We start from the raw sequence: 25,849 nt of genomic DNA on the forward strand, positions 1-25,849 counted from the left end.
AATTCAAAGTATTCTCTGTCAAGGAATAAATCAACTAAGTAAATTCCTGATTTACAGAAAGTCAAGAGATCAGAAACAAGACAATAATCCTTAAGAGAGAAAAATGCGTAAAAGAATCTGTAGTATAAACTTGAGAACCACTTCCTCTCTCTTAGCTCTTCTTAGTAAAAGGCACACATCTTCCTGAACCTTAATGAAGCAGTGGCTCGAGACCTTTGACCTACAGGAGGCAGATGTCAAGAGTGAGGCGGATGTTTTCTTTGATGTTCATTCCTGGAGGAGCCATCAGTATATGGGAGGTTTCAGGTACCACTAAAATATAAGGGGGATACAGCTATGCTTAACAAACAGCAGCGAGTTGTGTTTAGCAAGTGAGAGATGAAACAATGCAATATTATGCAAACCTTGTGTCCAGATAACTTCTTCATCAAGACTGGCAACTACTGGGCTGAAATCATTTAAGCAAGATGTCTATGTACTAGATATGCATGTCGTGCTTCTCCAGCTGGATTAGTTTTGCTAGAGTTGAATATACTGTAATCAGAACATGGCTTCTCTTCTTCAACCCTAAATATCTGGTATCTTACTTTCCCTAATCTAATGTTGTTCCTTTTTTGTACTCATAAGAGTCACTTCCAATTTAAGAATATTTGTGACAGAATGAATGAGGTGGTAGCAGAAGCCAGCATATCTCCTTCTTCAAGCTTCTGTCTGGATCTAAGCTTTCAGAAGCTCTTAGGGCAGGGACATACACATCTGGGAAGCAGGGGGTTAGAGCAGGACTTTGGAGTCACACTCTGGAGTCTGAATCCTGCCTCTGGCACTTACTATAAGGCCTTGAAAAAATTATTTAACCCATATCTCTACTTCATCTGGAAGATGAAATAGTTATAGAGTGGCAATGAGTATTTATCTATCATTTAATTATACCATCAATATTAAGGCTATGAATGAGAGACTTGGTAACTGAAACTGGTTACCTACTCGAAAAAAGGATTAAGAATGAAGGTATTCTGAAATGTTATACTAGAGATGTTCAAAGCACCAAAAGCAAAGTAAACCTTGCCTTCATACTGAGGAGCTCTAGATCCTCTGAGTCCTCACCTCTGAAGTTTTCTTAGCTTGAAATTCCTTACCTGATAAAAACCTAAACTCTAGAAGCCTAAAGTCTTTTTTACTAAAGTGTTTTTGGGGGGCCATGTTGAAAGAAAGGGGCTACTTGGGAGGAGTCTGTATTAAGTCTGTCAACCAGAGCACCAAGAGAGGGAGGCTCAAAACTGCATCAGAAAAGGCAGAGCAGATGAGTTACCCTGATCACAGTGGGTACTGTGGCACTGGGTCCACATGCAGCACCTCCATCTGCTACTTGATGCCCATGTACACGATGTCAAAGCAACTGTTCTGTCACCAAGAAATACACACTAGAACAAGCCCTGACATTCAAATACTGCTTGCATCACTATAGACTTGCAGAGTAACTCAAAGGAAAAGAAAGCAAGAAAATGTAGAAGAAAAAAATAAACCAAACATTAAAGTCAGTAAAACACTGAAAATGCAAGGAAGAAATAATTTTTAAAGGGAGCAGCATTTGTTTCTTGGGAGAAGATGACTGGAAACATACAGATGTAGTGTGGTTGATGACAAGCAGGAAGGTTTCGTTGCATGTGATAACTGTTAGAGTTGGGTAAACCATAAGTACTTGTTTGATAGGAAAAAAAAAATCTATCCCAGGAATTGTTTTAAATGAGTAAGATTTAGGATGTTTGGAAAATTGTTCATGATTTAATAATTTTCAAGAACACCTTCTCTAGTGCTTCCTAATAAAAAGACTGGGAAATTAAGGCAGGGTGCCAATTTAACACCTGAAAGTGCTAACTAAAGTAAAGATATTTAAAGACTAGCTAGAAATGTCCTTCGTCAAAGTAGCAGCAAACTACTAATGATGATTATTATTACATGAAAATCAATACTGACACTAAACTAAATTGACTAATTCATACTTATGCCTTTCAGATTAAGATACAGAGATTTCTAAGAATAATTTAAGGGGCGGGGGCGGGAGCCAAAGCTGTCAGGAAGTTAGAATCATCAATGAACAGAAAATAGTTTCCAGGGCAGAAGTTGAAGGCTAAAAGAACATTAAAAAGTTTGGTTACACTGTTGAAAATAACAAACGATGAGATAAGGTCTTGCTTAGGTATTTAAAAAATACTACAGGGCTTCTCTGGTGGCGCAGTGGTTGAGAATCTGCCTGCCAATGCAGGGGACACGGGTTTGAGCCCTGGTCTGGGAAGATCCCACATGCCGCGGAGCAACTGGGCCTGTGAGCCACAACTACTGAGCCTGCGCGTCTGGAGCCTGTGCTCCGCAACAAGAGAGGCCGCGACAGTGAGAGGCCCGCGCACCGCGATGAAGAGTGGCCCCCGCTCGCCGCAGCTAGTGAAAGCCCTCGCACAGAAACGAAGACCCAACACAGCCAAAAATAAATTAATTAATTAAAAAAAAAACACTACATACCAGGACTTCCCTGGTGGTGCATTGGTTAAGAATCTGCCTGCCAATGCAGGGGACATGGGTTCAAGCCCTGGTCTGGGAAGATCTCACATGCCACGGAGCAACTAAGCCCGTGTGCCACAACTACTGAGCCTGTGCTCTAGAGCCCGCAAATCACAACTACTGAAGCCCGCACGCCTAAAGCCCGTGCTCCGCAATGAGAAGCCACCGCAATGAGAAGCCCGAACACCGCTATGAAGAGTGGATGCTGCTCGCCACAACTAGAGAGAAAAGCCCTTGCACAGCAATGAAGACCCAACGCAGCCAAAAAAAAAAAAATATATATATATATATATATATATATATATACATACACACACACTACATACCAATTCACAGTGGGAATAAAATGCCGAGGCAAACCACTAAACTGCAGAAAACTCCACTGCAATCAACAGCAATACAAATGTACAGGATAAAAGAAGGATGGTGACAGAGCAGGCAGGAAAAGGGACCGAGTCAGTGTACGTTTGCAGTGGCACTCAGAATGCAGCCACCAGAAAGAAAATGACACCAGTGGCCAACACAGGGATGTATTCTGTGAACTTACAAATTTGATTTTGATTGTCAACTAGTCTTTGCTGATATTCTAGAGTAGTATAAGTGGTCATTATCACAGCATTTTTAATAGCAGGTAGAAGTAATTCTCCGAGCTGAACTTTAGTTCAGAAGGTGATATATCTCTTAGAGGAAAAGGCAACTTTGCCCAGAATGCTAGGGCAACAGGGCAGGCCTGAGCACTGTGATCTTTGACTCCTAGATACATATGTGTAACTAGGGGCTGCCAGAGGCACAGGTTTCTTTTCTTTCTTTCTTTCTTTTTTTTTTTTTTTGTATTTTGGCTGTGTCATGCCATGCAGCATGCGGGATGATTCCCTGACTAGGGATGAAACCCGGGCCTCTGCAGTGAAAACACCGAATCCTAACCACTAGGCCACCAGAAAACTCCCTCTGTTAGGTATCTTATTAGAATGAAGTGCAGCCTAGTCCCATCAGATCACTTAAGGAAAAAAGTAGTAACTGTCTTTAAAAATGCTTATTTACTGGCAGGGGGAGGGAGGAGTGCTCTGAAGTTGCACTTAATTGTCATCACTAGGGTCATAATAAACCTCTAAATAAACAAAAAAGCTGGAAGAAGATGGAAATACAAAATTATTAGGTTATAACTGTCATTAGGTACATGACAATATCTTGCAAATACTGCATCCCTCTGGGGAAATAACTGTAAGTGTCCCATCACAAGACAGCACGAAACCACAAGAATTAGGAAGTGAAGAAAGAAAAGGGCAAAACAGATCAGCTCTTCTAAAATAAAGGGGAAGATATGAGGGTGAAAAAGAAAAGCAAGAATTTATATGAAAAGACAGACCAGAAGTCAAGACCCCTGGATCTGGCCATATAAAACCTCGGGCAAGCTACCTAACTAATAAGGCTATGTAAGCTATGGAACGGAGATAATATACACCCAACCTACCTCATAAGGTTTCTTTGCAGTCCTAATAGGGCAGAATATGTTAAAGCACTTTGAAATTTGTAAAATACAACACAAATGTAAAGTAACAGTATTATTTAAGTTGTCCCTCACCTTCCAAAGAAAGAGCAAGTATATTGTAGCTTCAACTTAAAATAATTTTCTTCCCTGTCAGCTAACATCAGAGCTACTGGTCCTTCTGGACTCTCAAGAAAAACCTAGCAAAAGAGAAATCAATCCCCAATTTCTAGTCTTAGTTTTCTAAAGAGAAATCCCTTTACATCTGTTTCATTTTTTTTCTCTAATATTCAAGAGACCCAACTACAAGGCTCTTCTGTATTCTTACCTTTTGAAGCTGCAGGAGCAAAGTGCCAGGAAGGAGAAAGCATCAGATATTGGAAAGAAATGGAAAAAAGAAAAGGGATCACATATGGTTCTTTGTTATTTTACAAACACAGTTGTTCAGCCACCTCACCTACTAAAGACTCTGCTCAGCTCTTATCAATTACATATGTAGGTCTAAAGAAGGCGCCTTAAAGGCAGTGCCAGAATCCATTCAAGAGTATCATCAAAATGATACTCTCAGACCAGCCTGAGCTCTGTCACATTAACCTCATATCCCCACAAGTTACACTTGTGTAAAATACCTACATGCATGTAAAATACCTACATGCAAAAAAACTGGGGGGAAAAATACGTACACGCAACAGTTCTCTTTGCCAACTCCAGCATCCCCAGAATACAAAACCAGCTTATTTTCTTCTGAATAGGAACTCCCAGCTCTCTTCAACCCTCACCCAGGGAAGGGAAAGAAATGGGAGACCCCCTTAACAAATGTTCTAAGTCCTACACTGGCCCTTTGCATGAAAGAGGAAAGGACTCACTCTTGGTCTGGGCAGAAAAGGTAAGGGTAAGTTTGGCGAAAAGTTCATTGTTCTCAAATCGGTCCTCCTTCACCTTTGTCCAGAAGCAGTCTTGGGAAAGGTCCTCAGCGACAAACTGTGGATACAGGCAGGTGTTAAGAGTTACTAAACTGAGCTCTGTACTTTCCATCCTAGAAAACTGATTAAGATGCAAAAGAAGCAGCTGGCTGGTTATTGTCAACATCATACTAAAATAAGACTAACCTGAGACACAGAGAACAGCTATGCTCTTTGTGGTGGGACCAGGAGACGATGATTCCAGGTTATGTGTTTATTGGTGATTATTCAACAACTAGAATCAGTTATGCTGCTTATCCTCCTTCTAACCCCAAATCCTCTACTTTTAGAAGCATTAAGGCTTTATTTCACATCTTCCCTTGCTCTACATTACACTTTTCCCATCAGGGTGGTGAACTGTACCAAATTTGTTCACTTTATATGAACAAATCCCTAAGCTCCTTTATTTTACCTTGGTTTCCAGAAGCAAAAGGCTGATGCAGAATCACAGCGCTCTCAAACACACACTGTGCCATGCAAACATATCCTGTGTAACTTATTTACCGGGGTGGGGGTGGGTGGGAGTGGTAGGGAGTTGTATCCATAAATCCATGACTTTTGGATCAGCAAAATTTATCAGTACCTTGCAGATTGGTGAAATGACTATTATCAAACTGTGTGGTATCCCATGGCACTCATATCCTCAGAGAAAAGGGCAAAAATATTAACTTAAGGATAAGTTTAGGTTTTGTAGCAGAGTATAGGGCTCGAAGAACTCTCCCGAGTGATATCCAGCATATAGGATTTGCCTATTATCTGCTGAATAAACATACACATGAGTGAAACTTGAAGACAGACAGATGTGAGCCATAAGAAAGGGAAGCCCAACCATGCACAAAACACAAAGTAGGAAACTGAAGTGGTCTCTTAAAATCTACTGATGAAGAGATGGACAGAAATTCTCACCTTGGACCAGTTTGGCCTCCGGAGCTGTACCTCTGGCTTGTAAAGTTTCTTTGGGGTTAATCCAAATGGCAGAACTGGGGCTGCAGGAACTCCAAAAGGGAGAGGTGGAGGAATACCAGGGCCTCCAGGAAATGGAGGGGGTGGAGGGATTCCACCAGGAAGAGGGGGAGGGGGAGGTAGCATTCCTGGTCCTCCAGGCAAAGGAGGAGGAGGTGGGGGGATGCCAACACCCCCAGGCAAAGGCGGAGGTGGGGGGATGCCAACACCCCCAGGCAAAGGCGGAGGTGGGGGGATGCCAACACCCCCAGGCAAAGGGGGAGGTGGGGGGATGCCAACACCCCCAGGCAGAGGAGGGGGTGGGGGGATGCCAACACCCCCAGGCAAAGGGGGAGGTGGGGGGATGCAGGTATCCCCAGGCAGAGGAGGGGGTGGGGGGATGTAGGCACCCCCAGGCAGAGGAGGAGGAGGAGGTGGTGGAGGAGGAATGGCCCCACCCCCAGGAAGAGGGGGTGCAGAGGCTGTGCTAACCTCTCCTGGTAAAGGGGGTGAGGGGGGACTGACAGGCCCAGAGTCACCAGGTAAAGGAGGGGCAGGGGGAAAAGTAGCACTGCTAGGAGGGGCTGCAGCAGTAACTGCAGTGGAGAGTGAAGCCACTTCTTTCTTGGCATCTTCCAGTTCCTTGGACAGCTTGGCAACCTAAAGAAATAACACCAATGGGAGTACTTCTCACTCCACTTCAGGGACCACTGGGGCTGGAAAGGACCCAAGAAGTTACTTAATCCAAACTTCTCACTTTACACATGAAGGGAGTGAAAGGAGTCAGACAGTTGAAAGGCTCCACCTAAAGTCACATAGCTATTTAGTGACAGAGACAAAACTAGAATTCAGGTCTTCATGTTCCTAGTTCAGTATGCTTTGCATTAAAACGGCAACTTCAAAGTTTATGTTAAACTCTCCCTTTGATTAGAAAACGCAAAGATCGGGACTTCCCTGGTGGCGCAGTGGTTAAGAATCTGCCTGCCAACGCAGGGGACACAGGTTCAATCCCTGGTCCGGGAAGATCCCACATGCCGCGGAGCAACTAAGCCTGTGCACCACAACTACTGAGCCTGAGCTCTAGAGCCTGCAAGCCACAATTACTGAGCCTGCGTGCTGCAACTACTGAAGCCCACATGCCTAGAGCCCGTGCTCCACAACAAGAGAAGCTACCGCAACGAGAAGCCTGCACACAGCAACGAACAGTAGCCCCTGCTCACCGCAACTAGAGAAAGCCCGCGCGCAGCAACAAAGACCCAATGCAGCCAAAAATAAAATAAATTAATTTTTTAAAAAAGAAAGAAAATGCAAAGATCAAGTAAATCAAATATTCTAGGTATGTAATTAACATATGTGCTATACAGGTAATTATATAACCACCTAGGTGATCAAGTTATCAAGTATCACAGATCATATAAATATCTATAACTGCAGAGAGTGTGTGGGCATAAATCTGTCCAGAGATGACTAAAATAAGAGAAAAATAGCAAATATGAGAACAGTTTATTTAGTATTTACTCCTAAATTTATTAGAAGGCTATTATCTTTACTTCTGGGTAGTACTGTGACTCATCTATTCTTTGTGTTGTTCTGTATTTTCCAAATTTTCCATCTATGTATTACTTACTTCCAAAACAAAACAGCTTATGATTTTAAAAATATGTGCCATCTAACTAGATTACCTATTAGTATCTGAACCCTCCCTGGGAGTAAGGTGACAGTCCTGCTCCAACACAAGCTCACTCTGAGGCTGCTGATGGCAGTTACAGGTCACTCTGCCTTCTCTGTTCAGATATTACCTCTCCTGTGAGCTGAGACACTTCTGCTTCCAGGTTCTGTTTCTCTGTGGCAATTTTTTCCTTTTCAGAACCCAATGCATCCTTTTCTCCCTGAAGATCCTGGAGCTTCTGCTCAAAGTCACTTTCCATCTTTTTCATTTCCACCTGTAGCTCATGTCGAGCTGTTAACTCTGAGTCCAGCTAGAGGAGAAAGAAATCAGGCTCCCAGTAAGCTCTCCAACTCAGCAAAGGCCAGGTGTTAGTCCCCATAATTTACTGTTTTGTGCTAATCCTTGATCCATTGAGCTCACTGACGCAAGGGATGCCTGGAAAAAAGGCCACCATGATTTCAACCTTAAAATCAAGGTTAAAGGAGGGGGAAGCCAGGGATTATTTCCATAGTCTATCTATACTTGGAGTTATTTTTAAAAACAGCAACAACTAAGATTTTAAAGACATTTAACCAGGACAGCTAAGGTGCACAATCCCAGTATTCTCAAGGATCAAAAACCTATCAACAATAGGAGTCCTTGGGCTTCCCTGGTGGCGCAGTGGTTCAGAGTCCGCCTGCCAGTGCCGGGGACATGGGTTCGTGCCCCGGTCTGGGAAGATCCCACGTGCCGCGAAGCGGCTGGGCCCATGAGCCATGGCCGCTGAGCCTGCGCATCTGGAGCCTGTGCTCTGCAATGGGAGAGGCCACAACAGTGAGAGGCCCATGTACCGCAAAAAAAAAAAAAAAAAAATTAAAAAAACAAAAACAATAGGAGTCCTTAATCAAAGAGAATTCAGACATATTCCAGTTCCTGTTGTTCTATGGATAAAAGGCCTGAGTCGCCAAGCAAACCCAAGTGCTGTCAATGTTATATGAGAGTGTCACCTGTCTTTCCTCCTGCTCAGGGGCCCAAGAACTGTGCAAACTCACGACTGACTAGCTCCTCATGATCACATCCACACCACTTTCTCCACTGAGTAACCTACAGCAGAAAGGGTTACCCTAGGAACTGCTACTGTGTGCTAAACACTGAATATATCACAGGTAACTGTTTCACATGTCAGAAAAATCAAAATCCTTAGATAAAGAAAGATATATTCCCATTATTTTTGATCTCTCATACATACCTTTTTTTCCAGCTCTGTAGCTTTGGCTTCAGATTTCTCCACCTTTGTTTTATCAATCATTTGATCTAAAAAGAAGGCAAACAGTCAGGAAGTCAAGTTCCCAATTCTCGTATTCCCCTCTCTCTGCCTAAGCCCTTCTACATAACCAAAGGGCAGTCTTTGTTCTTTTTATTTTTCTTAATAATGTTCTGTACTAGACAAAGAAATGGAACTTAATGTTCTGTACTAGACAAAGAAATGTTCTTAATGTTCTGTACTAGACAAAGAATGTTCTGTACTAGACAAAGAATGTCTGTACTAGACAAAGAAATGTTCTTAACGTTCTGTACTAGACAAAGAATGTTCTGTGCTAGACAAAGAATGTCTGTACTAGACAAAGAAATGTTCTTAACGTTCTGTACTAGACAAAGAATGTTCTGTGCTAGACAAAGAATGTCTGTACTAGACAAAGAAATGTTCTTAACGTTCTGTACTAGACAAAGAATGTTCTGTGCTAGACAAAGAATGTCTGTACTAGACAAAGAAATGTTCTTAACGTTCTGTACTAGACAAAGAATGTTCTGTGCTAGACAAAGAATGTCTGTACTAGACAAAGAAATGTTCTTAACGTTCTGTACTAGACAAAGAATGTTCTGTGCTAGACAAAGAATGTCTGTACTAGACAAAGAAATGTTCTTAACGTTCTGTACTAGACAAAGAATGTTCTGTGCTAGACAAAGAATGTCTGTACTAGACAAAGAAATGTTCTTAACGTTCTGTACTAGACAAAGAATGTTCTGTGCTAGACAAAGAATGTCTGTACTAGACAAAGAAATGTTCTTAACGTTCTGTACTAGACAAAGAATGTTCTGTGCTAGACAAAGAATGTCTGTACTAGACAAAGAAATGTTCTTAACGTTCTGTACTAGACAAAGAATGTTCTGTGCTAGACAAAGAATGTCTGTACTAGACAAAGAAATGTTCTTAACGTTCTGTACTAGACAAAGAATGTTCTGTGCTAGACAAAGAATGTCTGTACTAGACAAAGAAATGTTCTTAACGTTCTGTACTAGACAAAGAATGTTCTGTGCTAGACAAAGAATGTTCTGTACTAGACAAAGAAATGTTCTTAACGTTCTGTACTAGACAAAGAATGTTCTGTGCTAGACAAAGAATGTCTGTACTAGACAAAGAAATGTTCTTAATGTTCTGTACTAGACAAAGAAATGTCCTTAATGTTCTGTACTAGACAAAGAATGTTCTGTACTAGACAAAGAATGTTCTGTACTAGACAAAGAATGTCTGTACTAGACAAAGAAATGTTCTTAATGTTCTGTACTAGACAAAGAATGTTCTGTACTAGACAAAGAATGTCTGTACTAGACAAAGAAATGTTCTTAATGTTCTGTACTAGACAAAGAATGTTCTGTACTAGACAAAGAATGTCTGTACTAGACAAAGAAATGTTCTTAATGTTCTGTACTAGACAAAGAAATGTTCTTAATGTTCTGTACTAGACAAAGAATGTTCTGTACTCGACAAAGAATGTTCTGTACTAGACAAAGAATGTCTGTACTAGACAAAGAAATGTTCTTAATGTTCTGTACTAGACAAAGAATGTTCTGTACTAGACAAAGAATGTCTGTACTAGACAAAGAAATGTTCTTAACGTTCTGTACTAGACAAAGAATGTTCTGTACTAGACAAAGAATGTTCTGTACTAGACAAAGAAATGTTCTTAACGTTCTGTACTAGACAAAGAATGTTCTGTACTAGACAAAGAATGTCTGTACTAGACAAAGAAATGTTCTTAATGTTCTGTACTAGACAAAGAATGTTCTGTACTAGACAAAGAATGTCTGTACTAGACAAAGAAATGTTCTTAATGTTCTGTACTAGACAAAGAATGTTCTGTACTAGACAAAGAATGTCTGTACTAGACAAAGAAATGTTCTTAATGTTCTGTACTAGACAAAGAATGTTCTGTACTAGACAAAGAATGTCTGTACTAGACAAAGAAATGTTCTTAATGTTCTGTACTAGAAAAAGAATGTTCTGTACTAGACAAAGAATGTCTGTACTAGACAAAGAAATGTTCTTAATGTTCTGTACTAGACAAAGAATGTTCTGTACTAGACAAAGAATGTTCTGTACTAGACAAAGAAATGTTCTTAATGTTCTGTACTAGACAAAGAATGTTCTGTACTAGACAAAGAATGTTCTGTACTAGACAAAGAATGTTCTGTACTAGACAAAGAATGTCTGTACTAGACAAAGAAATGTTCTTAATGTTCTGTACTAGACAAAGAATGTTCTGTACTAGACAAAGAATGTCTGTACTAGACAAAGAAATGTTCTTAATGTTCTGTACTAGACAAAGAATGTTCTGTACTAGACAAAGAATGTTCTGTACTAGACAAAGAAATGTTCTTAATGTTCTGTACTAGACAAAGAATGTTCTGTACTAGACAAAGAATGTCTGTACTAGACAAACAAATGTTCTTAATGTTCTGTACTAGACAAAGAATGTTCTGTACTAGACAAAGAATGTTCTGTACTAGACAAAGAAATGTTCTTAATGTTCTGTACTAGACAAAGAATGTTCTGTACTAGACAAAGAATGTCTGTACTAGACAAAGAAATGTTCTTAATGTTCTGTACTAGACAAAGAAATGTTCTTAATGTTCTGTACTAGACAAAGAATGTTCTGTACTAGACAAAGAATGTCTGTACTAGACAAAGAAATGTTCTTAATGTTCTGTACTAGACAAAGAATGTTCTGTACTAGACAAAGAATGTCTGTACTAGACAAAGAAATGTTCTTAATGTTCTGTACTAGACAAAGAATGTTCTGTACTAGACAAAGAATGTCTGTACTAGACAAAGAAATGTTCTTAATGTTCTGTACTAGACAAAGAAATGTTCTTAATGTTCTGTACTAGACAAAGAATGTTCTGTACTAGACAAAGAATGTCTGTACTAGACAAAGAAATGTTCTGTACTAGACAAAGAAATGTTCTTAATGTTCTGTACTAGACAAAGAATGTTCTGTACTAGACAAAGAATGTCTGTACTAGACAAAGAAATGTTCTTAACGTTCTGTACTAGACAAAGAATGTTCTGTACTAGACAAAGAATGTTCTGTACTAGACAAAGAATGTCTGTACTAGACAAAGAAATGTTCTTAATGTTCTGTACTAGACAAAGAATGTTCTGTACTAGACAAAGAAATGTTCTTAATGTTCTGTACTAGACAAAGAAATGTTCTTAATGTTCTGTACTAGACAAAGAAATGTTCTTAACGTTCTGTACTAGACAAAGAATGTTCTGTACTAGACAAAGAAATGTTCTTAATGTTCTGTACTAGACAAAGAATGTTCTGTACTAGACAAAGAATGTTCTGTACTAGACAAAGAAATGTTCTTAATGTTCTGTATTAGACAAAGAAATGTTCTTAATGTTCTGTACTAACAAAGAAATGTTCTTAATGTTCTGTACTAGACAAAGAATGTTCTGTACTAGACAAAGAATGTCTGTACTAGACAAAGAAATGTTCTTAATGTTCTGTACTAGACAAAGAATGTTCTGTACTAGACAAAGAATGTCTGTACTAGACAAAGAAATGTTAATGTTCTGTACTAGACAAAGAATGTTCTGTACTAGACAAAGAATGTCTGTACTAGACAAAGAAATGTTCTTAATGTTCTGTACTAGACAAAGAATGTTCTGTACTAGACAAAGAATGTCTGTACTAGACAAAGAAATGTTCTTAATGTTCTGTACTAGACAAAGAATGTTCTGTACTAGACAAAGAATGTCTGTACTAGACAAAGAAATGTTCTTAATGTTCTGTACTAGACAAAGAAATGTTCTTAATGTTCTGTACTAGACAAAGAATGTTCTGTACTAGACAAAGAATGTTCTGTACTAGACAAAGAATGTCTGTACTAGACAAAGAAATGTTCTTAATGTTCTGTACTAGACAAAGAATGTTCTGTACTAGACAAAGAATGTCTGTACTAGACAAAGAAATGTTCTTAATGTTCTGTACTAGACAAAGAATGTTCTGTACTCGACAAAGAATGTTCTGTACTAGACAAAGAAATGTTCTTAATGTTCTGTACTAGACAAAGAATGTTCTGTACTAGACAAAGAATGTCTGTACTAGACAAAGAAATGTTCTTAATGTTCTGTACTAGACAAAGAATGTTCTGTACTAGACAAAGAATGTTCTGTACTAGACAAAGAAATGTTCTTAATGTTCTGTACTAGACAAAGAATGTTCTGTACTAGACAAAGAATGTCTGTACTAGACAAAGAAATGTTCTTAATGTTCTGTACTAGACAAAGAATGTTCTGTACTAGACAAAGAATGTTCTGTACTAGACAAAGAATGTCTGTACTAGACAAAGAAATGTTCTTAATGTTCTGTACTAGACAAAGAATGTTCTGTACTAGACAAAGAATGTCTGTACTAGACAAAGAAATGTTCTTAACGTTCTGTACTAGACAAAGAATGTTCTGTACTAGACAAAGAATGTTCTGTACTAGACAAAGAAATGTTCTTAATGTTCTGTACTAGACAAAGAATGTTCTGTACTAGACAAAGAATGTCTGTACTAGACAAAGAAATGTTCTCAATGTTCTGTACTAGACAAAGAATGTTCTTAATGTTCTGTACTAGACAAAGAATGTTCTGTACTAGACAAAGAATGTTCTGTACTAGACAAAGAAATGTTCTTAATGTTCTGTACTAGACAAAGAATGTTCTGTACTAGACAAAGAATGTCTGTACTAGACAAAGAAATGTTCTTAACGTTCTGTACTAGACAAAGAATGTTCTGTACTAGACAAAGAATGTTCTGTACTAGACAAAGAAATGTTCTTAATGTTCTGTACTAGACAAAGAATGTTCTGTACTAGACAAAGAATGTCTGTACTAGACAAAGAAATGTTCTCAATGTTCTGTACTAGACAAAGAATGTTCTTAATGTTCTGTACTAGACAAAGAATGTTCTGTACTAGACAAAGAATGTTCTGTACTAGACAAAGAAATGTTCTTAATGTTCTGTACTAGACAAAGAATGTTCTGTACTAGACAAAGAATGTTCTGTACTAGACAAAGAATGTCTGTACTAGACAAAGAAATGTTCTTAATGTTCTGTACTAGACAAAGAATGTTCTGTACTAGACAAAGAATGTCTGTACTAGACAAAGAAATGTTCTTAATGTTCTGTACTAGACAAGAATGTTCTGTACTAGACAAGAATGTTCTGTACTAGACAAAGAAATGGAACTTTCAGTTAAGTTCAACATATAATTTCTGAGTGCCTGTTATGCAGTAAGGCCACCATGTCAGGTGGCACAGAGAACACCTACAAGTAATACTTATGAATCTCTGGGACCAGCAGGAGTAGCAGACAATAGCTGAAGACCCTTCAAAACGTGGGGTGGTGTATGAGACAGGATAAATTTTTAGAATTATGTAGAAATAAACTAAAGGCCTATATATTCCTAGCACAGGTATTGGTTATATCACCTAAGAAAGGGTGAAAATGGAAATACCAGGGGCTAGAAAAGTATCTTCTCTGAAATTTTCACTGAAAGAAAGATGCAAAATGAAAGACAGAAGAAGCAATGTTTTATGGAACCAGACAGACAAATATGCTTACCAATCAATCCCTCAATATCAACCTGGAGGTGCCGGCACTTGAAGTCAGGATCAGCCCCATTCTTGTGCAGAACTATCTGAGAAATACATTCTTCAATCAACTTATAGTACTGCGGTCTACAGAAGAAACAAAATAAGGTTATTAAAGGAAAACCAAAATAAAATTTTGGTATTCAGGATCAAGAAAGGTAACTGTTTTGACAGCAGAAGGACCTGAGGATAAATGTTCTGGAAAAGACCTTTTCATGAAATTAACAAGTATTGCTGCCATGCTAAGAAATCCCCCTCTTCCACATCAGCTACCCCATCTACTTCAGATAGAAAGAAGTCAAAACTTCTTGCCATCTGCCTCCGAGTGCAAATCCTTTTCCATCTAAAATTCGAGCTTGATCCTGCCTGTGATGGATACTACTATTGCTGAATCTCTACTCTACTGCTTGAATCTCATGTTCCAACATGAATCAACTTTAAATGGCTGCCTTCCTTTGCTATCATCTTCACTCCACCCCACCACCCCATTCCAAAAGAGGGAGGCAGTTCACCTTATACACTCTCATCTCTTCCACAGAGATGCCTTTCAGTTGGATTAAAGGGACAACTGGCAACTCCCTTAATCTGAAACTAAAAATGAACTCTAATCCATGTCTTTGTCTTTTCCTTTTCTCTCTACAGACAATCTTTGAATTTAAGAAGTTTGCACTCTCCACTTAGGCTCAAATTCAAAACTTCCCACAGGTATACCACCTTACCTGGCCTCGTAGTCATTTCGGACTAAGAGTAGGTGCTGCAGGATGGACAGGAAGTGTTGCTCTGCCTTTGAATCCTTCACTGTGTTTAAGAGAATCTGGAAGACTTCACTGAAGTCAGTGGAAAAGGAGAAGAGGCTAAGGAAAGCATATATTTAGAAACTAAGTTTGACAGGTAGCTTGCCCAACTCTCGGGAGAAGTAGCAAGATGCCACTTCTATTCTAACAGCTGTTCCTCCTGTAAACCCTGCCCTAAACTTTAAGCTCTATAAACTTTCTTTGGCCAGGGGACCAGTGGGTCAGGGGGTACTATACACAGAGATAGAAAACTCCTAGTACTTGGCTTGAAAATCGAGCAGTAGACAAGACACAAAAAGGTAACTGCCTCAAAGTCACTTGTGGCAAGTATCAATAGGTAACCAAATTATTCCCCGTCAGTCTCATGGAAACATACAAGAGAGCAAATTACAACCTCACTCCCTGACTTGTCTATGTTCTCCCAAAACCAGCTCTACATTTTAATAAGCTAAGCTATCATGTTCTAGGAGGTCTATACTAATTTTGATGGCTGCTTCCATGTTGAGCAACCCTCAGATCGCCTTTCCCAACTTCTCTGGTCCACAATGACGTAAATATATCCAATGGCAATCAAAAGGCACCTGCCTAATCTACAAAGAAGACAGGGCTAATGCCCTCGTGTAAGTCATCAACTCCACACCATTCCTTACAGGGATCTACAACTGAATGCAACTGAATGTCTGGTGTCTTCAACCCAGTCAGTAAAAGGATATTCCATCTCCATTCGAATGTCATCCAGACGTCCCTTCAGGTCATAGGAATCCTCTTCTCCTTGTTCATCAAACACAGTTAGTTGCACTTTCATATCATCATTTTCAATCTCTCGAAGGTCCTGTCAACAGCAAAAGTATAGGCCAGGGAACCCAAAAGTGTCCTATGCTGGTTAAAAGCCCAAACATTTCAACCTTTTTTTTTTCTTTTTTAATTTTTTAAATTTTGGCGTGCCGCATGGCTTGCGGGATCTCAGTTCCCCAACCAGGGATTGAACCTGGCCCACGGCAGTGGAAGTGCTGAATCCTAACCACTAGACCACCAGGGCACTCCCTCAACCTGGTTTTTAAACTGAAAACCGAAGTCTTCCCAGGGATGATGGGGTTATAAGAGCGGGAAGGAACCAGCCCAGCCTTTCTAATGAAGTGTTACATCTCACCTGCAACACTTGATGCAGCCCCAAGCGCATCAGTTCGCTTCGGATGTGAACTCGGAAGTCAAGTTCTTCAGCTGGTGTGATGAGAGCATTGATCAGCTGTAGGCATCCCACCTAAAATAAGAAAATTCAGCAGCTGTGTCAATGTTAACTCCTAGAGATCAAGATTCCATTCTCTTTACATGCATTCTGAGGCCCCCAAATATAACCTAGAAGATTCAGTACAAAAACTACAAGAATGACTTCCTTATATATAGCAATACAACTTGGTTTAAACACAGGTCTGGAGAGTTCAGAGGTCTAAAGGATTCCAGAGATTCTATGGTATAATTTGTTCTAGGCCTTGATTTTTCTAGCCTGTAAATAAATACCATGACTTTTTTCCATCTCATAATGAGGAAGACAGTTCTTTCTCTGCCTTCTTGGAGAGAAGGGTAATCATTTTCCCTTCAGAAAGAACTTTGAAATATATATCATTGGTAACCACTCCATGTGTTCTCTTAAAAGGTCAAATGAACTTAAGTCTTTCTATCTTGAATTCTACTTTTGGGCCAAGTTTCATAGGTATACATGCCTTGAGAGCAATGGAGGTCCCACTTTTTAATCCATCCAGCAGTGGCTGGAAACGTTCCACCTCATCCATTTCAGCTCTTTCTGTCATCGCCTCCAAAACTCTTTCATTCCTGCCAGACAGTAAGGAAAGGGAGAGAACTGGTTGGGTGCTCTGACACAGACAGGTACACAACAGGTATATTATACAGAGGCATAGATCAGTTAGGAAACAGACATTAGCAATGTTCTGGATTTCTCACATTCTTCTTCTCATCACCTGGAGCAGAGGCCAGATCAACAGGAAACTAAGGACCATCTCTTCAGAAAAATGCACTCCCTAAAATCCGCCCCAGACTCCTACCTATATTTACCAAATTAAGACCCCTGTTCTATGGCATATAAATTGGTACAACTTTTGGAGGGGCATTTAACAGTACCAATTTTTTAATGCACATAACATTGGCTTACTTCTAGAAAATCTATCTAACATAAACACATAAATATGAAATAATATATGTACAAAGAATATATGCACAAGAATTGATAATAAAATTTTTTATCATCTGGAGCAGGGGTCAGAATGTGCTAAAAAAAATTCTACCTAAAAGTCTAGCAATGAAGGAATCATTAAATTATGGGACGTACAGAGTATGAAATGCTAAACAGCCACTAAAGATAATAAGATAGATCTAGAAGTACTGCCAGAGAAGAATGTCCAAGAGCTACTGTTAAATAAAAAGAAACAAGTTGAAAAGAATGGTGGTATGATTTAGCTTTTGTTAAACCAAACCCCTCCACAAAAATAAAAATCTATCCTATACATGAGATTGGTTTTATAGGCATAAGCCATCTTTCCTTAATTCTAAGAAACCATCTTTTGGAGTGGCAGGTGTGTTAGAATTTAGTAAATATTTGTCTGTGCTAGAAAATGATCTATGAGACTGTACCACACCATTAACAGTGGTTACCTCTGCTGAATAGGGTTTGCCAAAGGGATGATGTTGTTAAATTGTACTTCATATACTTCTATGTTGTTTGAATTTTAAAAATAATGGTGTGTTACTTCTGAATTTTAAAAAAATGTAAAAAGAAACCCTTGTCCTAGACAATACAGACATTAATGGAGATCTAGGAGATCCTGCTGTACCTTTGATAACCAGTGGTACATGCAGAACAGCTTCCATCTCTTAACAATCTTTCTTAAATATTAAGATACACAGTGTTCATGTAAGAAATATAGTCTTACCTAGTATTTAAGACTAAGTGGACACCCAAGCAACTTAATATTCCTCTAGACTAAAGAAGATGATAAAAAAAATAGAGAAGAAAAATAATTCCAGTCACATACATGTCTTCCGGCTGTGCTAGGATACAAAGAGCAGAAAGCAGCTTAGCTGCGTCAATCATCATGTTGGGAACAGCAGGATCCATGGCTCTGACCAGCAGCAGAATTCCTTCTTCTGTCTCCAACATGGTCTTGATTCCAAACTGGTAGGACAAAAAGAGAAAAGGGAGGCTTAAAGGTGAGAGCATCTAACCAAGGACAAGTTTACGGGTTCTTATGGATTGAATGGTGCTCCTCCCAAAATTCGTATGTTTAAGTCCTAACCCCCATTACCTCAGAATGTAACCTTATTTGGAAATAGTGTCATTGGCAGGTGTAATTAGATTACCATGAGGTCAGACTAGAGTAGGGTGGGCCCTTAATCCCATATAATGGTTATCTTTATAAAAAGGGGAAATTTGGACACAGATGTGCACACAGGGAGAACGCCATGTGGACACAAAAGCTGAGATTGGGGTGATGCATCTACAGGCCAAGGAATGTCAAGGATTGCCAGCGAGACACCAGAAGCTAGGAAACAGGCATGGGACATACCCTCTCTCACAGCCTTCAGAAGGAACCTACCCTATCAACACCTTATCTTGGACGTATCGCCTCTAGAACTGTGAGATAAATGAACTTCTGTTGTTTAAGACACCCAGTTTGTAGTACTTTGTTATAGCAACCCTAGCAAACTAATATAGGGTAGAACACTTTTTCCAATATAGCTAAACAGAAATGAGCAGAGCAAAATAATTTTCTAGAAGACACAACAGAATTCTATGTCTTCCAAGAATAAAAACTTTGATTCTTATGTTTCTTTTCAATGCTCCCCCTAAGCCAGTGGAATAATTATAACAAAATTAAATAGTGAGGAAGACAGATTTGCACTGAGGAACAAATAACTGTAGGATCCCTAAGTTTAAATACTAAACAGACAAAAAAAGAAAAAGAAAGAGGAAGAGAGAGAGAAAGAGAGAAAGAAAAAGAAAGGAAGGAAGAAAAGATTGTAAAGTAGGAATAGACTGGGGAAAAAACAACAACAAATAAGCAGAAAATAAAGTAAACCTTCCAAAAATAATAACTACAGGTCAGGAAATTTAAGAATTAGCAAAAAAAGTATAAACAGAAGAAGAAAATTAAGCCTATCCTCTGAAACAGACATTACAACTGAGGGAAAAGATCCATAAAAGTATGTGTATGTGGTGATCAAAAAGTTACGGTACTAAAAGGGAAAGCTAGAAGCCTTGAACCTCATATTCCTAGGTCCCTTTTTGAGTCTGCCAACAGAAGAGAAAAAACAGCGGTCACGATGGGGGTTGAATGAGAATGGGAAATATCTTACCTTGTTGTTCATAAAAGCTTTCAAGCAGCGGATGATCTCATGCTTGTTACGGCTATCGTAGCTTCTGCATGTAGAAGACATAATCAGTGAAGTCCCTTCATTCTATACCCCTCCCCATTTGACTTTTCAATCTTGTAAACAAGGGTCTTAGGAACACTCCCAACTAGTAGCTGAGTAAATTCTAGCACATAGCACTCTACCCTAAAACACTGGCGAAAAGAGGTAGCTGAAGAAAGAACCATTGGTTAATCCTCTCATAAACCAAGAATTCAGTATTATATTAAAATCTTCTCTTTAACTCCCTGTAGGCTCCTAAGGGCTAAATTCTATCAGGATAACATCCCACCTATTACTGCTTGCCTCACTGCATCAGAGGTTTCAAGTCTGTACGTTCAGGAGGTAGAGGTCCTGTGTTTTGTTTTGGAAAGATCCCAGGAAGTAGAGAAATCATTTTGGGTCAGGCTGGCTTCAAGGTAGCCTAACCTAAGACAGTGCAAGGTATCCCCAGAATTATTCCAATCCTGAAGACTATCATAAAGCTAGTCCCAAACTGATCAAGTGTATTATAAGACTTCCAAATGAGATATGACCCAGACCAGATCACAGGAGAGCTTTAGACTAAATCAGACCCTGTTTCCAGACTGGATAAGAACCTGTGCTGGGAGACTCACAATCTTATGTGGTATATATCTTGTGTTATTCACCGTGAAATTTAAGTTCCTCCTTTCCCTGTACCTATAATCATCCTTCATTCTCCGGTCACCCCTACGATAAACCCCATTCTCAGCTAACAACATAATATCCTAGTCCATAACTTTCCATTTAACTGCCATTTTCTCCTTTAGAGCAAACAGCCAAGTCCTCTACTACCCTCCACCTAGAAGATGCCAAGACTCGGAAGTCCTCACCCAGCAGTCTCCTCTTTCTCATCATGAAGTCGTTTAAGGATGTCCAATAAGGAAGCCAGGCCCTCAGCACCAAATGTTTGCACCCAACTGTAAGGAAGAGACAAAGACGATGCAATATCAAATCAAATCAATAAGTATCCACCAAAATAAAGTATATCCTGGCAACTCTTTACTTCCAATCCAAAACAGTCTCATAATTCCCTGACTCCTTTGATCTTTAATCCCCACCAGTGAGCTCCAACACTGGGCTCTCACTCCTGTTACTACCTCAGAATCCTCACCTGACAGGGTTGTTGTTGAGGGAGACACGAAGGGACTCCAGGCAGCTGAGCAGAGGCATATCCCGCAAGCCCGACCTCAGCTCCTGAATGTACATCATAGCTGACCTAGAGCTCTCCTTTTGACTCATGCCCTGGAAAGGAGCATACAGAGATTAGTAAACACTGGACTCAGTCATAAATTGGACCAGAATTAGTTAATACAGTTTAAACAATATGAGGGCAAACACCCATTATATATACCACCAAACTATGTGAGACTCAGAATTTCCTTCCCATTACCCATACATACTTCATGAAGATCGAATCAGGCAAAAGTATGTAAGAAAAGTAACTCAAATGAGTAGGTTTATATAAAAGAATGAAATAAAACTGATGTGGACATGAAAAGTTCTATAAAAGTAGCAAAACAAACAGGTCCAAGATAAGGGCACAGCCTCCCACGTCGTGGGTACCTGCCCCAGGACTCACAGCCTTGGAGGTGTGCAAGTACTGGGACACCATCTCTCTCTTGATGATAATGTCCTTCTCCCTCAAAGGTTGCTGTTTTTCCTCATTCAGGTTCATATCCAACTAGAAACGGGAGGAAAAAAGGGGGAAAAATTGCCTTGAATTCCTTACAAGTTTTCAGTGTTTAATGTTTAGTATACTTAGTAAAGAGATGAACACACTAAATGCTTATTGAATAAATAAATTTTCCTGATCCTTAGAGACTTAAGCTATTATAGATGATGGGAATTCCTTAGGGATAAATATGGTTAACATTTTATTATAAATCCCAACAGACATTTTTATACACATACACTAAATTTTTCCCTAACAAAATGGACTCTCAATATAGAGGGAAAACTTATTTTGCATTATTGAAAGAAAAGCAAACATAGTATTTTCTGCACTTAGAATGGACCTTAATCATCTCTTCAGACTGAAGCACTGGATGACTGGCATCATGCAAACACCAGCAAAATCTGCAGCACTCTAGGGCCTAAACACCCATTACCCCTGGTTAACTAAGTCCCTGTACAAACTCCTTTCCCATGAAGAAAGAACTGGAAACTGACAAATTCCCTCAACAGACATAACCTGGAGTGTGTCATTGGGGGAAAGGCTCTGCTTGACCCTGTTACATATATAACCATGTGTCTGAGCCTCCTATTTTTGTGAGCACAAGTTTAACCCTAACAAGTCCAGAATATTATTTGAAACGGGGAAAGTATAGGAGAAAAAAAAAGGGTATATTCAATTTCTCCCCCATGTGTGTATTTGTGTATGTGTGTGATGTGTGAAGGAATCACCACCACCAAATTGTCACAGTAATAATTTGACTTCTTTCTGACTCAATTCCTGGTGCTTTCTTCCTCCTTTTACAGATAAATTGAACAAAGAAGTTGCAAAATACTGGCCCTCAGGTTGAATCAGACCCAAAGATAAAGTATGTTTTGTCTGGCTAGCTCAACATTTTAAATTTGAGAGACTTCATATAAAAATATGAATTTATAGCGCCAAGGGATGCGATCATCAAATTTAAGATTATGGAAAACTCTACAGGTCAAACAGTTTCTTCAACAAATTTTTTATAACAAGAGCAAGGATTAAAGAGAGGGAGGAAAACCTACAGTTCAAATGAAACTTAGTAGAATATCACAACGGACCTTACCTGGAATTATGATTTGAACAAACAAATTGTTTTTCTAAAAATGACCTAATTCAGGAAATCTGAATGCTGGCTATGATATTTGTTTTTTAAAAAACAATTTTTGTTTTTTTAAAAAAATAGAGATTTCTAGCTTCTTTTGAAAAACAAAAATATCTGGCACTACTGGGCTAGCATTCCCAACTGGAATGCTACAAAACCTACTGGAACTGAATTGTGGTTGGAGTTTATCAAAAATGTCAAAAGTCCTTCATTTTACTGCAGTCCTTTCTCCTTTTTATCATCTTCTATGTAGCCTGCTTAACTTATTTATGCTTCCTCCCTTGGCCCTAAAGACATTTAAATTTGCAATCCAAGGCCAAGAGACTGTCTTGATAGATCATACTCTTGGACTCTTAACACACTTGGATTATTATGAGACAAACTGAAAGCTTCAAGGAAAAGTAATAATAGTAGTACTGGTTGAGTGGTGACTACCACAGGTACCAGGCCTCAGTTTTAAGGGTTTTAAGTGCATGCTTTTAATTAAGTTAGGCCTGCCACTAATCTCTAATTGAATCTGAGATCATAAATCCAAGTTAATATATAGGTCTTATGAAACTTATAAGCATGTACTCAAAACTTTCCAAGACTTAGCACTAGCGGACATTCACTCAGTGTCCTCCCCACGCAATGGTCCTCACTGAAGACAGCAAAGTCAGTCACATCCATGCACAGCTCATTATTGAACTGACCTCAGCCCCAACCTTTAAAGGTCTTCTAGTGATTGTAACATCAGAATTCTCTTTCCAGATTCACCACTAAGTAGAAGATCTCGGGCAAACGATGCCTTTCTATTCCTCAGCTTCTTCTTTCCCTCCCTCCCTCCCTCCCTCCCTTCCTTTTATTTATTTATTTTCGGCCGCGTTGGGTCTTCATTGCTGCGCATGAGCTTTCTCTAGTTGTGGCGAGCGGCAGCTACTCTTCGTTGCGGTGCACAGGCTTTTCATTGCGGTGGCTTCTCTTGTTGTGGAGCATGGGCTCTAGGCTCACGGGCTTCAGTAGTTGTGGCACGCAGGCTCAGTAGTTGTGGCTCACGGGCTCTAGAGTGCAGGCTCAGTAGTTATGGCGCACAGGCTTAGTTGCTTGGCAGCATGTGGGATCTTCCCAGACCAGGGATCGAACCCGTGTCCCCTGCATTGGCAGGCGGATTCCCTGCGCCACCAGGGAAGTCACTCAGCTTCTTCTTCACATAGATTTTGTTGTGAATGTTTTAAAACTTTATCTACTCTGGCTAACCCAAAGGTGGTCATCACACTACCACAAGAGCTGGCCCACTCATTTAAAATATCTTTGTGGCTAAAGTGCTGCTGGGCTGAAGGACATTAACAAGGTGGTCAGTGATCAGATATTTCCAAGCCTAATTCATAGATTCCAATCTTACGGACTGGCGCTTGTATATGTAGTCCCTTCATTAATGGGACTGCTATTAAGAAGTTTTCTGTTAAGCCTGGAATTTTTTGTAATTAAAGGATAGTTAAGGGGGACTGTACACAAAAAAGGGCCCATCATGCTCGTAAAAGCATTTTCAAGAAGAAGCAATGCTTTGGGGTGGCAAACTTACCAGCATCTGTTCAAAGAGTACTAGAACTTGCTCATCTGAAACATCCTGCAATGACTGTGCAGTGGGATCATCCCCATATGATGCAGAAGAATTTCTATGAGCAGAATTAGGCTTCTCTTTCTCCTTCTTAATTCTCATGCTGGTAAATCTCTCCAGCTGAGAAAGAATAAAAAAGTATTAGCAGTGATCCATTTTCGTTTACACAACAAAGCACACATCAAATAGCCTCTAACTTCTTATACGTGCATGGCTCCTCTGGTTTGTGGCCAATTCAAGGCTCTTCTGACATGAAAAAGAGAAACCAATCTTCCTTGTACCTAATTTACTACACGGACTCTGTACTCTCACCTTCATCCAAAGATAAGAGGAATGAAGTATTAAGAACTGGAAACTCTCTAAAAAGAGAAAACTTTGTTCTTTAGCTCCCCTGTCATTTCTAAGCCCTCTAGCAGCACAGAACTGACAGCACCTCATGTGCAGAGTGCTCAGTAAAATGCCTTTTGTTTCCCTCTAGCTATCCAATAATAAATATGGCCAGGTCCTCAGAGGATCTCTCCCTTCAAGAGGTAAGTGTGACCATAGATTTTAATAGATATAAGTCATATACAAGAAACAAGGAAATGCCTTAAAACCAGGAACCATTCCTTTTTCTTTCTTCTGTACGCTCCATAGCACTTGTGTTATGTAAGCAGCAAAAGTTCAGTACATATTCTCCAAAATCCCCTTTGCAAAGAATATAATCTACTTCAGGGGTATATATGTCATCTCTCTGTCAACCAAATGCTTATGAACCGCTCCTCAAACCGCAAGGACAAGTGTTCGATTCAAAAAGAGCTACCGATAAGCTGCAGCTTATCGGCATTACCTGATTGAAAATAACAGTAAATATCTGCAAGCATTCTGGGGCTTCAAATGATAAGAGTGACATCCAGACAGCAAGTCAGCTTGGAGTTTAAAGAACATGCCTAACCTTGGAAGCCAATGAATGTGCCAGGAAAATGCATGCAATGGGTCAAACAGAGCAAAGAGTTAGGAAAAAGCTTTGGGATGATCTGAGAATAGAACCCATATCACATTTATAAGTTACAGAAAGTCAAAGTTATTGCAACTGGTAAATATCATAGTGTAGGAAATGAGCCATGCACATGCTGAACAAAATTTCCTTACCTCATCTGCCATGAGCCGCTTCAGAGTCTAGGAACAGGAAAAACGAGGGAGAAGAAAGGGAAGAGAGATCAGTGAAATGCCAGGAAAGCTCCCAAATACCAGATGGGTTGGGGAAAAAAAGAGGAGAAAATAAGTTGAAAGGATCTAGGCTCCTTCCCACATGCTAGATTTCTGCCAGACTATTCCTTGGCACATTCCCTTAGGTAAGGGGTAGGAGTTTTAAGGTCACTAAAATATAATAACCCTTTGGGGAAAAAAAGGTGGAGAACTGAAAAAACTCTAAATGGGATGACTGATAAACCTATGAAATATGTTCAACTGCATTAGTAAACAAGGAAATGCAAACTAAAACCACAACGAGATATCATTTCACACTCAAGACTGGCAAAAATTTTCATGTGTGTCTGTCTAGTCACAGAGCAGCGGGAGCTCTCACACACTGTGGGTGTGAATGTAAATTGCTATGGCCACTTTGGAAAACAGTACGGCATGATCTAGTAAAGTTAAAATATGCAGATATATTACAACTCAACATATCAGTTCCTATAAATCTA

At 39.5% G+C, this 25,849-nt stretch overlaps 1 protein-coding gene across 1 annotated transcript in view; it reads right to left on the reverse strand.

Annotated features, from left to right (window-relative positions):
* Positions 1–220: 220 nt before the first annotated feature.
* The window catches only part of LOC309819884 (protein diaphanous homolog 1-like), a gene marked incomplete at both ends in the record, with an annotated part of 51,893 nt that continues 26,264 nt past the window's right edge, over positions 221–25,849 (reverse strand). Inside the window, 17 exons of the mRNA XM_082650335.1 lie at positions 221–273; positions 4,909–5,023; positions 5,911–6,606; positions 7,746–7,925; positions 8,844–8,908; positions 14,495–14,610; positions 15,243–15,359; positions 16,031–16,149; positions 16,468–16,578; positions 17,039–17,147; positions 18,365–18,504; positions 19,686–19,749; positions 20,594–20,680; positions 20,875–21,005; positions 21,343–21,444; positions 24,129–24,284; positions 25,296–25,322. Of these exons, the coding sequence (XP_082506461.1) occupies positions 221–273; positions 4,909–5,023; positions 5,911–6,606; positions 7,746–7,925; positions 8,844–8,908; positions 14,495–14,610; positions 15,243–15,359; positions 16,031–16,149; positions 16,468–16,578; positions 17,039–17,147; positions 18,365–18,504; positions 19,686–19,749; positions 20,594–20,680; positions 20,875–21,005; positions 21,343–21,444; positions 24,129–24,284; positions 25,296–25,322 (2,388 nt within the window). The remainder of the gene's footprint in view (positions 274–4,908; positions 5,024–5,910; positions 6,607–7,745; positions 7,926–8,843; positions 8,909–14,494; positions 14,611–15,242; positions 15,360–16,030; positions 16,150–16,467; positions 16,579–17,038; positions 17,148–18,364; positions 18,505–19,685; positions 19,750–20,593; positions 20,681–20,874; positions 21,006–21,342; positions 21,445–24,128; positions 24,285–25,295; positions 25,323–25,849) is intronic.

The sequence above is a fragment of the Grampus griseus genome, assembly GCF_964374135.1.
Source record: "Grampus griseus genome assembly, chromosome: 3".
NCBI classification, from domain to species: domain Eukaryota; kingdom Metazoa; phylum Chordata; class Mammalia; order Artiodactyla; family Delphinidae; genus Grampus; species Grampus griseus.